General features: G+C 43.4%; 1 protein-coding gene across 11 annotated transcripts in view; it reads left to right on the forward strand.

The window, feature by feature from the left end:
- Positions 1–12,961, forward strand: part of ST3GAL5 (ST3 beta-galactoside alpha-2,3-sialyltransferase 5) — an 80,438-nt gene extending 67,477 nt beyond the window's left edge. For 5 of the 11 annotated variants that reach the window (XM_030921210.1, XM_010381992.2, XM_030921208.1 and 2 more), the window contains 4 exons: positions 3,874–4,217; positions 5,496–5,682; positions 7,216–7,374; positions 11,741–12,961. In XM_030921210.1, coding sequence (XP_030777070.1) covers positions 3,874–4,217; positions 5,496–5,682; positions 7,216–7,374; positions 11,741–11,989 — 939 coding nt within the window. In that variant the 3' untranslated portion in view covers positions 11,990–12,961. The remainder of the gene's footprint in view (positions 1–3,873; positions 4,218–5,495; positions 5,683–7,215; positions 7,375–11,740) is intronic. The other 6 variants (XM_030921211.1, XM_030921213.1, XM_030921212.1 and 3 more) reach the window with 3 other exon arrangements.
- Positions 12,962–15,985: the final 3,024 nt, after the last annotated feature.

Below are 15,985 nucleotides of genomic sequence, written 5' to 3' on the forward strand. Positions count from 1 at the left end.
GTGGGGATTTTGCTGAGGAAAATTACTTTGTTTTTAATGCCCTTCTGTGAATTTTGCATGATGTTTTATGGCACGCTGCCACAGCATTCACAGTTGGCACTACCAGATGTGTACTTTGTCTTCATCATGGGCAGCCTGCAAACTCAGCCTGGAAGATGTTAAAAACTTAAACCTTTATTTTTGTCCCTGGATTTGAGACCAACGGGAGTTCTTGTATTTTACGAGTCACCAGCTCCGGCTTCCCAGTGAGCCTCATCTGGATGAATGCCATCCGGGCCCCAGCTGATGCTTCCGAGGCCTTCCTGGAAGCTCTGGAGTCCTCACGGCCTAGTCACACTGCTTCCTCTCTTCATTGCAGCTCCTGAAGGTGGGGCATTCCCCTTGAGGCATTTTCTTCTGAGCTGTGAACCACAGGCAAGCAGTGGAGAGGGAGGAGAGCAGCTGAGACAGATGCCGGTTCAACCCTATTTTAAGATGTGGGACAAGCTCTGAGGAAGCCCCCAACACAATATCTGGTTGCGCGCCATTGAAGCAAGAACAGAAACCATCCCAGAGTGGAAGACATGGCCCATGTGATCCTCGTGCTCTGAGAGGCTGTGAGATGGAGTTCCATGTGAGCTCTCTACAGAAAAAGCCCTGTCTCCAGGCAGTCAGTGGAGATTTGTTAAACAAGTTGAAACAAAAGAGGACAAGGAATTGCTGTGGCTTTAGACGTTGCCGGGGCATGTAGAACACTCACTCAGGATTTACTTACTGCATCTGCCACGAGTTAGGCGCAGGAAGGGTCACAGTCAGAAGGTGACTACTGAGACATGTGCCCTGCCCACAGTATAGAAAATTAAGTTTGGGCCGGGCGCGGTAGCTCACGCCTGTAATCCCAGCACTTTGGAAGGTGGAGGCAGGTGGATCACTAGGTCAGGAGTTCGAGACCAGCCTGACCAACATGGTGAAACCCTGTCTCTACTGAAAATACAAAAAGTAGCCAGGCGTGGCGCGTGCCTGTAATCCCAGCTACTCAGGAGGCTGAGGCAGGAGAATCGCTTGAAACCAGGAGACAGAGGTTGCAGTGAGCTGATATTGCACCACTGTACTCCAGCCTGGACAACAGAGTGAGACTGTCTCAAAAAAAAAAAAAAAAGAAAAGAAGAAAGAAAAGACAAGAAAATTAAGTTTGAAGCCTGAAATTGACCTCTTGGTGAGAATGGAAATGGAATGAAATTTCATTCCTCTCCAGATGAAGCTTCTGAAGAGGAGACCTGGCTGCCTGGCGAGCATCCAGCTCACTCATGCACCTCTTTCTAGTCCTGTGGCCATCAGTGAGCTTCTCCGGGTCCCTCTTGCCACTTCTCAGATGTTCCTTTCTGTCCTAGGAGATTTGTAAAACCAGACACTTGGGATATGATTCTCTAGTGGAGAGTTAGGCCTCTAGGTCTCTAAAAATTGCCATTCATGACCTTCGGGCCTAGGGTTTAGAGATGAATGTGCAGTGTGGGTGGCTGCTCTGTGTGTCGTGCCTCCACCAGCTTGGCATTAAGCACCCAGAGCATCGCCTGCTGGGCAGGCCTGGCCGGGGTGAGCCCCTCCACTGAGGCTCAGGGTCATGGCAGATTCCTTGCTTGCTTTTCCTGCTGATTCCTCATGAAGATGCCGATTCGTATTTAAATGTTTGTTCTCAACGGTGGTGTTTGTGTGCTGATTTCTATAGGTAGAGGCTATTGTTTTAGGAGCCAGGTTTGCTGTGCTAGTTCAGACCTCTTACAAAGTGAAGACACTAATGATCATCTTGCAAGGTGCCATAGTGTCATGAGGGTGAACTGAGGCAGTGGCTATGCATGGTGTCTGCAGCAGCGTTTCTGAGGCTCCAAGAATATCAGTTCCTTTTTCAGAAATGAGGTCAGATCCTTGGGATGTAGACAGTGTTCTCTTCACAGATGCTAACAACTTAGCAAAGCTATAATATATTGTTTCCGCTATAATAGGATAGATGCATTCCTAAAAAAATATATTAAGCAAAAATCAGAAAATAAAAATAACAAGACCTTGAGGAAAAACACAGTTGGGGCGAACATTTAAACCTATACCCCAGTAATAATCCTCATAATGACACTGACAAAATTGAAGAGATATGTTAAATTCCTAATAATATACCAGTAAACATAGGATTACACACAGACACACACACACACACACATTTTTCTGCCTGCGAGAAGGTAGTGAATAGGGGGGTAATGCAGAGCCAAGGCTGCTAAATACGGAGACAAGGACAAAAAAGCACAAAGATTAGGAAGAACTACCTGACGGGGTTCTGAGGCAGCATTTGTCCAACTGAGCCAAGAGGAAGACTGGGGTAAATGGACACACATACCATATTCCCCCAAGGTTGTGTTTTTGTTTTTGTTTTGTTTTGTTGTTTTTGTTTGTTTTTTGAGACGGGAGTCTCACTCTATTGCCCAGGCTGGAGTGCAGTGGTGCGATCTCAGCTCACTGCAAGCTCTGCCTCCCGGGTTCATGCCATTCTGCCTCAGCCTCCCGAGTAGCTGGGACTACAGGCACCCGCCACCACGTGCCCGACTAATTTTTTTTGTATTTTTATGGAGACGGGGTTTCACTATGTTAGCCAGGATGGTCATGTTTTTGTTTTTATTTTAGAGACAGGGTCTCCCTCTGTCACCCAGGCTGGAGTGCAGTGGTACGATCACAGCTCACTGTAGCCTCAACCTTCCAGGTCGAGGATCACTCGATACTCATACCTCAGCCTCCCATGTAGCTGGGGCCACAGGTGCACACCACCACACCTGGCCTATTTTTGTTTTTAATTTTGTGTAGAGGTGGGGTCTTACTATGTTGCCCAGGCTAGACCCGAACTTGTGGGCTCAAGCAATCCTCTCACCTTGGCCTCCCAAAGTTCTGAGATTATAGGTGTGAGCTGCCGTGCCCGCCTTTCCTCTGAGGTTTGGTACATTCAACTGGGCTAATGAACTTGGCATTTAGTGGCAGCTCCTGGCTGAGGCAAAACATTAAAATGCATATGGAAATGCAGGCTGGGAAAATGCTTTGAAACCAATGCAATTTCTATGTCAAGGAGACATTGTTCCCTGATTCTATTTCAGGTAATTTGCATTCTAGACTGTGAGGTTCTGTGCCTCAACTGATAAATAAGCCTGTTCGTCATCCTGCTAGATGAGAACCTGATATATGAAATCTTTTTTTAATTGTGACTTAAAAAAAACATAAAATTTACCATCATAATTATTTCTAAATGTACCATTTGGCAGCGTTAAGTATATTTACACTCTTGTGAAACAAATTTCTAGAATGTTTTCATCTTGCAAGACCGAAACCTGTACTCATTAAACAACTCCCTTTTCTCCCTCTCTTCAACCCTGGTAACCGCCATTCTTTCCTGTTTTTATGAATTTGACTACTTTAGATACCTCATATGAGGCAGGTCAGACAGTATTTGTCTCTTTGTGACTGGCTTCACATAGCATAATGTCCTCAATATTTAACCAGATTATAGCTTGTATCAGAATTTTATGAAACATGAAGTCTTAAATACCCCAAAGTACATTTTTACCCCAAATGTATTTGAACAATGTTAGGCAGGGAGTGGGAGGTGGGAGTCCTTCTTGCTTTGCCTGTGCAATGAAATGAATAGCCTGCTGTGTTTATCTCCTTGTCATGTGATTCTCCCAGGTTGTTTCTTCAAGTTTCTGAGCCTAACTTAACTCTAAAAAGCAAATATTCTGTGTTAAAAGACAGTAATCAACACGGGAACTACATCAGACATCATAGGACAAATTGTCATCTAGAAGAGTATATTTTTAACGCAGGAGAGTTTTTAAAACCCAGATTGGTGTGATTTCATTCCAGAGAGCTCAGAAATATGCTCAGCAAGTCTTGCAGAAGGAATGTCGTCCCAAGTTTGCCAAGACATCAATGGCGATGTTATTTGAGCACAGGTATAGCGTGGACTTACTCCCTTTTGTGCAGAAGGCCCCCAAAGATAGTGAAGCTGAGTCCAAGTACGATCCTCCTTTTGGGTTCCGGAAGTTCTCCAGTAAAGTCCAGACCCTCTTGGAACTCTTGCCGGAGCATGACCTCCCTGAACACTTGAAAGCCAAGACCTGTCGGCGCTGTGTGGTTATTGGAAGCGGAGGAATACTGCACGGATTAGAACTGGGCCACACCTTGAACCAGTTTGATGTTGTGATAAGGTACATTGCTTTTTTGTTGTTTACTTATTTTTATTGTTTATTTTATTTTATTTTTTGAGTCAGGGTCTCACTCCTGTCATCCAGGCTGGAGTGCAGTGGTGTGATCTCGGCTTACTGCAGCCTCAACTTCCCAGGCTCAGGAGATCCTCCCACCGCAGCCTCCCCAGTAGCTGGGACCCCAGGCACACACCACGTGTGGCTAATTTTTTACATCTTTAGTAGAGATGGGATTTCTCCAAATTGCCCAGACTGGGGTACATTGCTTTTAAAACCAACCTTTCTTCTCTAGAACTCAGTGCACTGCTCTTGGTCAGTGCGGCTCCAGGAAAAGTGAGGGATGCAGGAGGCTGTTCATAGTCCCTGCTCGCAAGGGACTTACTGTTTGAGAAGTTGAAACAAAAACACAAAATGGTTGGATGCTCCAAACTGTCATACTGACCCTAAGTTGGAGGAGCATGCTGCCGGCTGCAGTAAGTAGCAGAACCTTGTCAGAGAAGTGAGGTTTGGAAGGTGGGTAGATTCAAGTAAAACAGCAAAGGACCACAACTGCCAGGCAGGGGCAAGAAGAGGACACAGAAAGAGACTTGAGTCAATGAGGGGCCTGGCTTCTGGATAAGGGGCTTGGGGCTAGTGAGTGCTGGAAGGCAGTGCTGGCTGGTATATGGAAGGCACACAGAGAAGTTCAAACTCACCATCATAGCCAATAGGCAGTCATCCTAGATTCTTTTTTGGTTTCACTGTTTAAAAATTGTTTTCTGGCTAGGCACAATGGCTCTTGCCTGTAATCCCAGCACTTTGGAAGGCCAAGGCAAGAGGATTGCTTGAGCTCAGGAGTTCAAGACCAGCCTGGGCAACATAGAGACAACTTGTCTCTACAAAAAGTCACCAGGCATGGTGGACGAGATTTTCCCTTCTGATTCCTTTTTTGAAATTCTGGCAAGAGCTAATATCTGAGCACAGTGGGAAATTTCCGTGGATATTTTACTGGCACCCAGAGAAAGTCCCAAATGTAATATGCTTAGATTGAGTAAAAATATTAGAGCTAGATGAAATTGCTTGACATTCAGGGATTAGATACAAATGTTCAGTCAAGGACTAAAGGCTGCATTCCTCGAAATCCTAGAAAGACAGAGCTGGGAGGGGAGATGAGGCTGCAAACCATGCACTGATTCTTAGTCATAAGAAGACATGGAGGACATGACATGGATACTGCCTGGTGTGCAGAGATGGTTGATGGCCTGCTTTGTCAGTGTGTCTTTGTCTTTTTTATTTAAATAGGTTAAACAGTGCACCAGTTGAGGGATATTCAGAACATGTTGGAAATAAAACTACTATAAGGATGACTTATCCAGAGGGCGCACCACTGTCTGACCTTGAATATTATTCCAATGACTTGTTTGTTGCTGTTTTATTTAAGAGTGTTGATTTCAACTGGCTTCAAGCAATGGTAAAACATGAAACCCTGGTAAGCACTAATACTTCTATTAAATCTGCCTTAGTAAAAAGTGGAGTCTTAGTTGTATTTATAGCCTTTTATTTTTAAACATGCACAGTGGAATGCATACTTTTGTGTTGTCTTTCAAATGATGATCACTCTCTTTGTAGAAACCCCTCAGCAATTCTTTTTTTGGGGGCAGAGTGGGGGGAGGCGGTGCAGGGATGGAGTCTCTCTCTGTTGCCCAGACTTGAGGGCTGGAGTGCAGTGGTGCAATCTCGGCTCACTGCAGTCTCCACATCCCAGGTTCAAGCGATTCTCCTGCCTCAGTCTCCTGAGTAACTGGGATTACAGGTGCCTGCCACCATGCCCGGTTAATTTTTGTGTTTTTAATAGAGATGGGGTTTCACCATGTTGGCCAGGCTGGTCTCGAACTCCTGACGTCAAGAGATCCACCCGCCTCGGCCTCCAAAAGTGCTGGGATTACAGGCATGAGCCACCGTGCCCAGCCACCCCTCAGCAAATTTGCTGCAAATTGCTTTTAGAACCTAATTAAGAGACACATGAAAATGATGATCATTGCTTAATGGGAATATCCAGATTGTGACCAAAATTGCTATTACTGAGATTGTTCACCCACCTTGTTCTCCAGACATGAACTTGCATAGCTTTTGGCTAGTTCCAGAAATTAGATTTACTTAGATGGATGTAAGCCTTTTTGAGGATATTCAAAAGAATATAAAATCGATAAGGAATACTCCTGAAGAGCTTCTCCAAAAATGCTTTGGTTGGTGGTTCCCTTGTTGGAATAAATTCATGGCATTCCAGAAGGGCAGCTGTGGAGGAGATGGCCCTCACTTGCTCATATTCCTTTTGTCTCTATTGATCACATTACTTTATAGTCCCACCCATTATATTCAAATACATTTCAGAGGTCAACTGTCGAGGAGTGTGTGCACATTTATAGACATATGCACAAACTAGCTGTCTGTGAAACTCACGGGACATATTAGACTTTTCACATAAACTCCATGTGATGATGAATTTGTATTTCCAAAGCTGATTCTGTACCAGTCATCATGGTCTTCTGGATTTTCTATTGGGCAGAAGTTCTAGCTGGAAGATGAAGCATATATGAAATGACTTCAGTCAGTTGCCAAGAGACTTCATGGGACTAGGAAATAGAGTAAGTGGGAGAGGATGCAAGGTGAGGGCAGTCACAGCACTTAATAGCCTTAAATTCGACCTATTCGCTTGGGCTTCCCTGGACAAAATGATAGCTTTAGCGCCATTGAGGAATGTCTACCTCAAACAAATACAAGCTGGTTCTGCAATTCCTGTCTTTGTCCAGTGCCGCCTGTGTGAAGTGGCTATTTCAGAGTTACTTTTTTGAGTTGAAGTGGTGGATTTCCATCGCTTTTGCAATCTACAGAACTAGATTGCTGCAGAAGGCAGTGCCCAGGGCCACGTGGGGTCACACCCATGGCCTTGGCCTGATGAGTGGGAATGCTTTCTCCCCTCCCCTGGAAGGATGACTAACGACTGCTTGCTTGCTTTCCTTAGCCGTTTTGGGTGCGACTCTTCTTTTGGAAGCAGGTGGCAGAAAAAATCCCACTGCAGCCAAAACATTTCAGGATTTTGAATCCAGTTATCATCAAAGAGACTGCCTTTGACATCCTTCAGTACTCAGAGCCTCAGTCAAGGTTCTGGGGCCGAGATAAGGTATTTTTGTTGCTACTCAAAGTTAATCGTTCCCTGTTTGAGGGGAGATGTGTACAAATTTCACTTTGGCTCAACTATATACCCAGAAGCATCTCCAGTGGAGAAACCTAGCCTTTGATGAGATGCTCCATATGTGTTTACCACTCTGCACTTGGCTGCAGGGCTCCTCGTTATTTAATTGGCCTTCTCTCCAATGACTCTTCTCTTTTTTTTTTTTTTTGTGTGTGTGTGTGTGTGTGTGTGTGAGACAGACTCTCCAGTGACTCTTCTCTTTTTTTTTTTTTTTTTTTTTTTTTTTTGTGAGACAGAGTCTCGCTCTGCCGCCCAGGCTGGAGTGCAGTGGCCAGATCTCAGCTCACTGCAAGCTCCGCCTCCTGGGTTTACGCCATTCTCCTGCCTCAGCCTCCCAAGTAGCTGGGACTACAGGCACCCGCCACCTCGCCTGGCTAGTTTTTTGTATTTTTTTAGTAGAGACGGGGTTTCACTGTGTTAGCCAGGATGGTCTCGATCTCCTGACCTCGTGATCCGCCCGTCTCAGCCTCCCAAAGTGCTGGGATTACAGGCTTGAGCCACCACGCCCGGCCGACTCTTCTCTTTACTGTAGGCAGCACATTAACACTTACATCAGTGAGATACTATTTAAGGTATTCTTACTCCAGGACTCCATATAACTGCAGGACACTGAAAGGTACTTTTGTGATCCGGAAAGTTATTTACATTTTATTTTTAAATTTTTTTTAAATTAAAAAATTGTGTACCCCAGAGAAAAGTCATATTTACATTTTCACTCTGTGGGCCACTCAGGTGAGAATTGATTTTTATCACCACTTTGTGGGTGATAGTTATAAAAGTCAATCCTCAAGAACAGTGTTTTTCAGTTAACGCCTGGGTCTCATCTCAGACATTAATTGTTTTGTGTTTTAAGATTTTCTAAATTCCCTGGACGATTTTTATTTTGCAGTCTAATTTGGGAACTTTGTGTTTTAGGCTGTTTATTGCAGTAGATTCTTTACCTGCAATTAGCAAGTGCTGCCACCAGGGGCGTGGGGGTACACATACCTTTATTACTTGCAGCTTCTTGATCTGAATAACTTGATCTGTGTCTTTAAAACTTACGACTGGTGTGGAAATTATCCCATGTACAATGAGAGTAAACACTCTCAGAATACAGAGTTCTTATTAAATCAAAAAGTAAAAGATGAACCAATAGAAAATGGGCAAAGAATAGGAATAGACATTTCACAAAAGGAGAATTAAAATAGCCAAAGAATGCATGTAAAAATGTTCAACTTTACCAATAATCAAATAAAAGCAAATTAGAGCCACAATAGTATTTTTGCCCACTTTCTTAGCAAAGACTTAAAAGTTTGATAATGCCCTTGTTTGACAGGAATGTACATAGAATGATCAGTTGGCACTTTTTCTGGAGGATATTTTGGCAATATTAAACCGTTTTAAATATGAATCATCTCTGACCCACCAATTTTACACTAAAAATGTTATTACAAGGAAATTAGAGAAATTTGCAAAGATGAATATTCTAGGATGTACACTATAGCATTAACAGCAGAGGACTAAAAACAGCCTAAATGTTCATCACTATGGGATTGTTTAAACAAATTATGATAAAGTCAGTGCAATATTTTCTGACTGTTAAAGATGAAGAAGATAGGAAAACACCTCCATAGTATATTAAGTAAGAAAATAAAGATACTAAACACTAGGCTGGGTGCAGTTGCAGACGCCTGTAATCCCACACTTTGAGAGGCTGAGGCGGGCAGATCACCTGAGGTCAGGAGTTCGAGACCAGCCTGACCAACATGGGGAAACCCCATCTCTACTAAAAATAAAATTAGCCAGGCGTGGTGGCTCATGCCTGTAATCTCAGCTACTTGGGAGGCTGAGACAGGAGAATCGCTTGAACCCAGGAGGCAGAAGTTGCGGTGAGCCAAGATTGCACCATTGCACTCCAGCCTGGGCAACAAGAGTGAAACTCCGTCTCAAAAAAAAAAAAAAAGAAGAAGAAGAAGAAGAAGATACAGAACACTTTAAAAATAAAAGTATGTGTTTAGTGTAAAAGCTTGGAAATAGACTTTTATTGTAAAGAATGCCCTTCTTCAGAGGGCAAGTCTGTAGAAGACTTCTCCTTTCTGCTTTATAATCTCTTAGTTAAGCTGAATATTTGCCTATTTTTATAATTGATAAAATGGCATTTTTCTTTTGGATAAAAACAGTAATTTAAAAGAGGACTTCTGATCTAAAATTGCAATATCAGAAACTTCCTCATGTATATGTCCTTCCAGCAGATGAAGAAGCCTGTTGAGCAATAGGAGATGTGATCTCAAAGGGCATGCTGTGGAAATAACATGCTTTGGAGAGTTTTTCATCGTTGTTTTAGTTCTCCCCATATGTCACTCCAATGGACAGTTGATTTCACACACTCCTTCCACAAACATTGAATATTCCCTGTGTGCCAAGCTCATCACTGGGGGTATGGGGTTGGAGAAGACAGAACAACACCTAGAGCCCTGGCTAAACAGGAGGAAAGTGTCCTTTGTGTTTATTTCTCTTGGTTTCTATTTCCAAGCATGCAGAATGGCTGTTGAGTTCCTTTTTAACAAGTGAAGTTGGCTTTGAGAGGTAGATGCATCAAAGAGCAGGAAGCAGATTTTAATAAATGATGGCCTCAGTAGATGTTCCCTAATCCCACCTGAATCTGTGAACTCTGGAGGGTCCACTGTTGTTCCACTTTACAAAAAAGGAAAGATATTTATGGTAGCCACTGGTTCAACTAAGATGAATGAAAAGGGAGGCACATTTTCACATAAAAAACTATTCAAAAGGATGCTAATATTAAGAGTATCAGTAGATTGGCGGCAGCCTTCGAGGAAGCATAGTGAGCTGCAGGGCCCTCTGTATTCCTCCCGTCCTGTGTACTATTTTTACCCAAGACTGACATGGAGATCCAGAAAGCACGATGCCACATTTGCACGTTCCAGGAGGCACAATAAGATGCCAGACATCAGGAGGGAGTGGGGACACCATTAGAATCTAGAAAGGTGTAGACAATGGAGATTCCAGACCAAGGTCAGTAGGATACATTGTTAAAGGAACAAATGTGAAAATATTTAATTCAGGACTAAAAATATAGTTGTGGCTGGGCATGGTGGCCCATGGCTGTAATCCAAACACTTTGGGAGGCCAAAACAGGAGGATTGCTTGAGCCCAGGAGTTCAAGACCAGCCTGGGCAACATGGTGAAACCCTATGTCTACAAAAAATACAAAAATTAGCTGGGCATGGTAGCATATGCCTGTAGTCCCAGCTACTCAGGAAGCTGAGGTGGGAGGATCACTTGAGCCTGGGAAGGTCAAGGCTGCGGTGAGCCGTGATCATGCCACTGCACCCCAACCTGGGCGACAGAGTGAGACTGGCCCTGTCTCAAAAAATACATATACAAACAGAGGGTGGGAAGAAACTGGCTTTGCAGCTCTACATAGGGAAATGGCCTGCAAGTGCTATTTGCCAGCAAAGCCAGTGGGGCCCTTAAGTGGCATGTAGCTGGCGGTGGTGTGAACGCAGTCTTCTGCAGTGAGAACTGAGAATCCTCTGTTCTCAGGAAGGGATGCGTTCCAGAAACTGTGCCCTGGGAAGGACCATGGAAGGTCCTGTGGCCACTTATCCCAGAGCAGACCTCTGTCATTTGTCATTGAGAGAGGAAATAGGCTTTTTTTTTTTTTTTTTTTTTTTTTGGTGATTCTGGGCGTCACATGTAGGACCAGTGGGGCAGACATTTTAGAAGGAATACCTTTTTTTTTTGAGACGGAGTCTTGCTCTGTCGCCAGGCAGGAGTGCAGTGGCTCAGTCTCGGCTAACTGCAACCTCCGTCTCCCGTGTTCAAGTGATTCTCCTGCCTCAGCCTCCCAAGTAGCCGGGACTACAGGAGTGTGCCACCACACCCGGCTAAATTTTGTATTTTTAGTAAAGACGGGGTTTCACATATTGGCCAGGCTGGTCTTGAACTCCTGACCTCGTGATCTGCCCACCTTGGCCTCCCAAAGTGCTGGGATTACAGGCGTGAGTCACCGCGTCCGGCCTAGAAGGAATACCTTTTAACTTGGTGTAAGAATTGTCGGACTGTCCCTTGAAAGCGTGTGAACATCAGAGGCCATGTTTTAGAGCCTAGATTCCTGACTTAAATGGGAAGTTGAACTCTAAAGTTCATGATGTATAAAATTATGTGATGTATGAAATTGCAGCCCCCAATGTAGCTTTCATGACCCTGCATAGCATATATAATACCAGCAAAATGATGACTTGTGCTAAAACTGTTTTTTAACTTTTTGGTCTTCTTTTCTGTTTTTCAGAATGTCCCCACAATCGGTGTCATTGCCGTTGTCTTAGCCACACATCTGTGCGATGAAGTCAGTTTGGCGGGTTTTGGATATGACCTCAGTCAACCCAGAACACCTTTGCACTACTTTGACAATCAGTGCATGGCTGCTATGAACTTTCAGACCATGCATAATGTGACAACGGAAACCAAGTTCCTCTTAAAGCTGGTCAAAGAGGGAGTGGTGAAAGATCTCAGCGGAGGCATTCATTGTGAATTTTGAACACAGAAAACCTCAGTTAAAAATGCAACTCTAACTCTGAAGGCTATTTTTGACAGCCTTCTTGATGTATTTCATCCTGCAAATAATTTGAAGTGCAGCTGGTGTTTTTAACTTTTAATTTAAAAACACACAAAATATTTTAGCTCTTTCCACTGTTTTTCCCTATTTATTTGAGGTCAGTGTTTGTTTTTGCACACCATTTTGTAAATGAAATTTAAGAATTGAATTGGAAAGACTTCTCAAAGAGAATTGTATGTAACAATGTATTGATTTTTAAGAAAGTAATTTAATTTGTAAAATTTCTGTTCGTTTACACTGCACATTGAATACAGGTAACTAATTGGAAGGAGAGGGGAGGTCACTCTTTTGATGGTGGCCCTGAGCCTCATTCTGGTTCCCTGCTATGCTGCTTTGTGTGACCCATGGAGGATCCACTTCCAGGATAACGTGCTCCATAGCTATGCTGCTGATACAGGGTCTGCGACGCAGCAGCATGAGGCCTGGGCTGGTCGGAGGAGGTCACAGCCCTTCTCTGTTGGTCTGCCCTCTGCCGAAAGACTCAAGAACCAACCAGGGAAGCTGTCCTGGAGGTCCCTGGTCAGGGAGGGACATAGAATCTGTGTCCTCTGACAACTGTGAAGCCACCCTGGGCTGCAGAAACCACAGTCTTCCCAGCAATTATTACAATTCTATTTTTACTGCCCTTTCAAAGCACTTAAGTATTAGATCCAACGTGTTTCAGTGTCAGTCTGAGGTGGCTTAAAAAATCAGAACAAAACCTCTATTATCCAGAGTCATGGGAGAATATACCCTTTCCAGGAATAATGTTTTGGGAAACACTGAAATGAAATCTTCCCAGCATTCTAAATTGTGTATTTAAAAAAAAGAAACTTATCTGAATGCCTACCTGGCAGTGTATACCAGGCAGTGTGCCAGTTTAAAAAGATGAAAAAGAATAAAAACTTTTGAGGAGCTCTCGTAGTCTGGTTAATTTCAGTGCTTATGTCTCTGAGTCTACCCAAAACCTCCTTCTTAGATGCTGCTGCTAGGTGGAGACCTCTCTGTGGATGCCAGTAGTGAGTGACAGAGAATTAAGGTGCCTGGTCCTGCAAGCTGCTTGAGCCCAGACAACTGAACCCTTCTGGATAGATGCTGGGTGTCGGTGGCTTCCTCCCCAAGGACAGGCTGCCCCTAGCTTTGTCTCAATGGCTCTAGCCTCTGATATCAGAAGATCTCCTGCTACTCTGTTCCCAGCCTGCCCCAGACTCGGCTGCCACCATCGCTGTTCTCCACTCTGGCTGCCGTTGTCACTAATGCTACCTCCCTCCACTTGCCCTTTCTGCAACTGCTTGTGCAGCCCCAGTGCAGCCTTGACCCCCAGCCCATTCCACCGTCTTCCCACCTCCCTCCTCGGCATAGGAGGTCACAGCATTCAAAGCAGAGTCCCTTCAGTCTCCAGGGATCTGGAATCCAGCTCAGAGTGGCCAGGAGAGCAAAAGTCATATTTCTCTGGTTTTGTGTCTTTACAAATAATTTTGTATGAATTTTATTTCCTATGCTATAAGCTACTGCTTGTTTAAGAGAAAAGGTTTTAAGATTATCACCCAACAAATGAGTTTAGAAAATTGAGATTGTGGAAGATGGTCCACAGCTCCCTTGTGGCTCAGGTGGGGCTGGGCTTACACCACACAGCTCCACCTCACATCCCTCAGGGGCTAATTGGAGAAGCCGGAACTTCCTCAGACAACGTTCTTAATGCTACGAGCACCTCCTTGCTGGTATGTGGAGACTTGCCCATCTGCTTCTCAAGGCTACTGGGATGTGTCGCACTCAAAGCTTCCACTTGGTCAGCTTGCAGCAACTCTCAGGCCCGCTCCCATCCCAATTCCTCCTCCCTATAAGGCCCTTCTTGCATCCTTAGGTTGCTTTGCTCATGTCTCTCAACTTTTACTTACTCAGGCAGTAAGTACATACCCTAAAAAGGCATATTTTTGTAGACCTATTATAGAGCCCACCAGCCAGTAGGAGTTGGCTGGAGATCATTCTCAAGAACTTTTCACACTTTGGCATTCATTTGTTGGAAGTTTCATTTTCACTTCAGAGCTGCGCCCCCATTACTCCCCCACCCCATGCACACTCGTCTGAAAACAGACCTTTGCTAGGTGCCTCTGGGTGTTCTAAGGTTGATCTCCAGTAACTGAGAATTCACTGTCGCTCTAACAGCTTTGTATTGCATTCTAGACCGGCACACACACCCTCTGACATAATGAAATCACTGGTTCTGAGGCAACTTAGGAAGACTTACACATGTTCTGTATTTTAACATACTTCTAGAACTTTGAGCTGCAGAAAATTTCAGTTTTAGCTTTTTTTATTTTAATTTTTGATTGATACATAATGATGTCCATATTTTGAGGATCCATGTGATAATACATTCATGTAATTTTAAGGAGCAAATCTGTGTAACTGGGATATCTGTCACATTAAATATTTGTCTTTATGGCAGAAACATTTGAATTATTCTAGTGATTTTGAAATACACAGTAAATTGTTGTGAACTATAGGCATTCTACTGACCTATCAAACACTAGGTCTTATTTATTCTACCAAACTGTGTATTTGTACCCATTAATCAACTTCTCTTCATTTCCCCCTACCCTTCTTGGCCTCTGGTAACTACCAATCTACTCTCTGTCTTCATGAAATCCACTTTTTTAGCTCCCACATAGGAATGAGAACATGTGATATTTGTCTTTCTGTGTTTGGCTTATTTCACTTAACATCACCTCCAGTTCCATCCATCTTTCTGCACATAACAAGATTTCAGCCTTTTTATGGCAGAGTAATATTCCATTGTGTGTATACACCACATTTTCTTTATTCATTCACCCATTGATGGTTGATTTCATATTTTGGCTATGTGAATAGCACTGCAATAAATATGGGAATATAGATAGCTCTTCAATATGTCTTTTGTTTTGGATATTGATGTGGTTTGGCTCTGTGTCCCCACCCAAATCTCAAATTGTACTCCCGTAACTCCCATGTATTGTGGGAGGGACCCTGTGGGAGATTATTTGAATCTTGGCGGTGGTTCCCCTCATACTATTCCCATGGTAGTGAATAAATCTCACAAGATCTGATGATTTTTTCAGGGGTTTCCACTTTTGCATCCTCCTTTCTTGCCACTGCCATGTAAAAAGTGCCTTTTGCCTCCCACCTTGATTCTGAGGCCTCCCCAGCCATGTGGAAAGGTAAGTCCAATTAAATCTGTTTTTGCTCACAGTCATGGGTATGTCTTTATCAGCAGCGTGAAAACAGACTAATATGGATATAAAGTCAGTAGTGGAATGGCTGGATCAGATGGTAATTCTATTTTTAGGTTTTTGAGGAAGCTCCATACAATACTCCATAGTGGCTGTACTAATTTACATTCCCACTAACCATGCACAAGCATTTCCTTTCTCTACATCCTTGCCAGCATTTATATTCCCTGTCTTTTTAATAAGAGCCATTTTAACTGGGGTGAGATTATATGGTGGTTTTGATTTGTATTTCTTGATGATTAGTAATATGAAGCATTTTTTCCATATACCTCTTGGCCCTCTGTCTTTTTTTGAGAAATGTCTCTTCAGATGTTTTGCACATTTTAAAATCAGTTTGCTTTTTGCTTTTGAGTGGTTTGAACTCCTTATATATTTTGGTTATTAACCCCTTGTCAGATGGATAGTTCACAAATATCTTCTCCCATTCCATGGGTTGTCTCTTGACTTGTTGATTGCTTCCTTTGCTGCACAGAATCCTCTTAGCGTGATGTAATTCTATTTGTCTGTTTTTGCTTTGGTTGCCTGTGCTTTTGAGGTTTCACACAAAATATTTTTGCCCAGACCAATGTCCTGCAGTGTTTCCCTAATGTTTTCATGTAGTTTCATAGTTTTAGGTCTTAGATTTAAATCTTTAATCCATTTGCTTTGGTTTTTGTATATGGTGAGAGAT

This window comes from Rhinopithecus roxellana, chromosome 17 (assembly GCF_007565055.1).
Source record: "Rhinopithecus roxellana isolate Shanxi Qingling chromosome 17, ASM756505v1, whole genome shotgun sequence".
In the NCBI taxonomy this organism is placed as follows: domain Eukaryota; kingdom Metazoa; phylum Chordata; class Mammalia; order Primates; family Cercopithecidae; genus Rhinopithecus; species Rhinopithecus roxellana.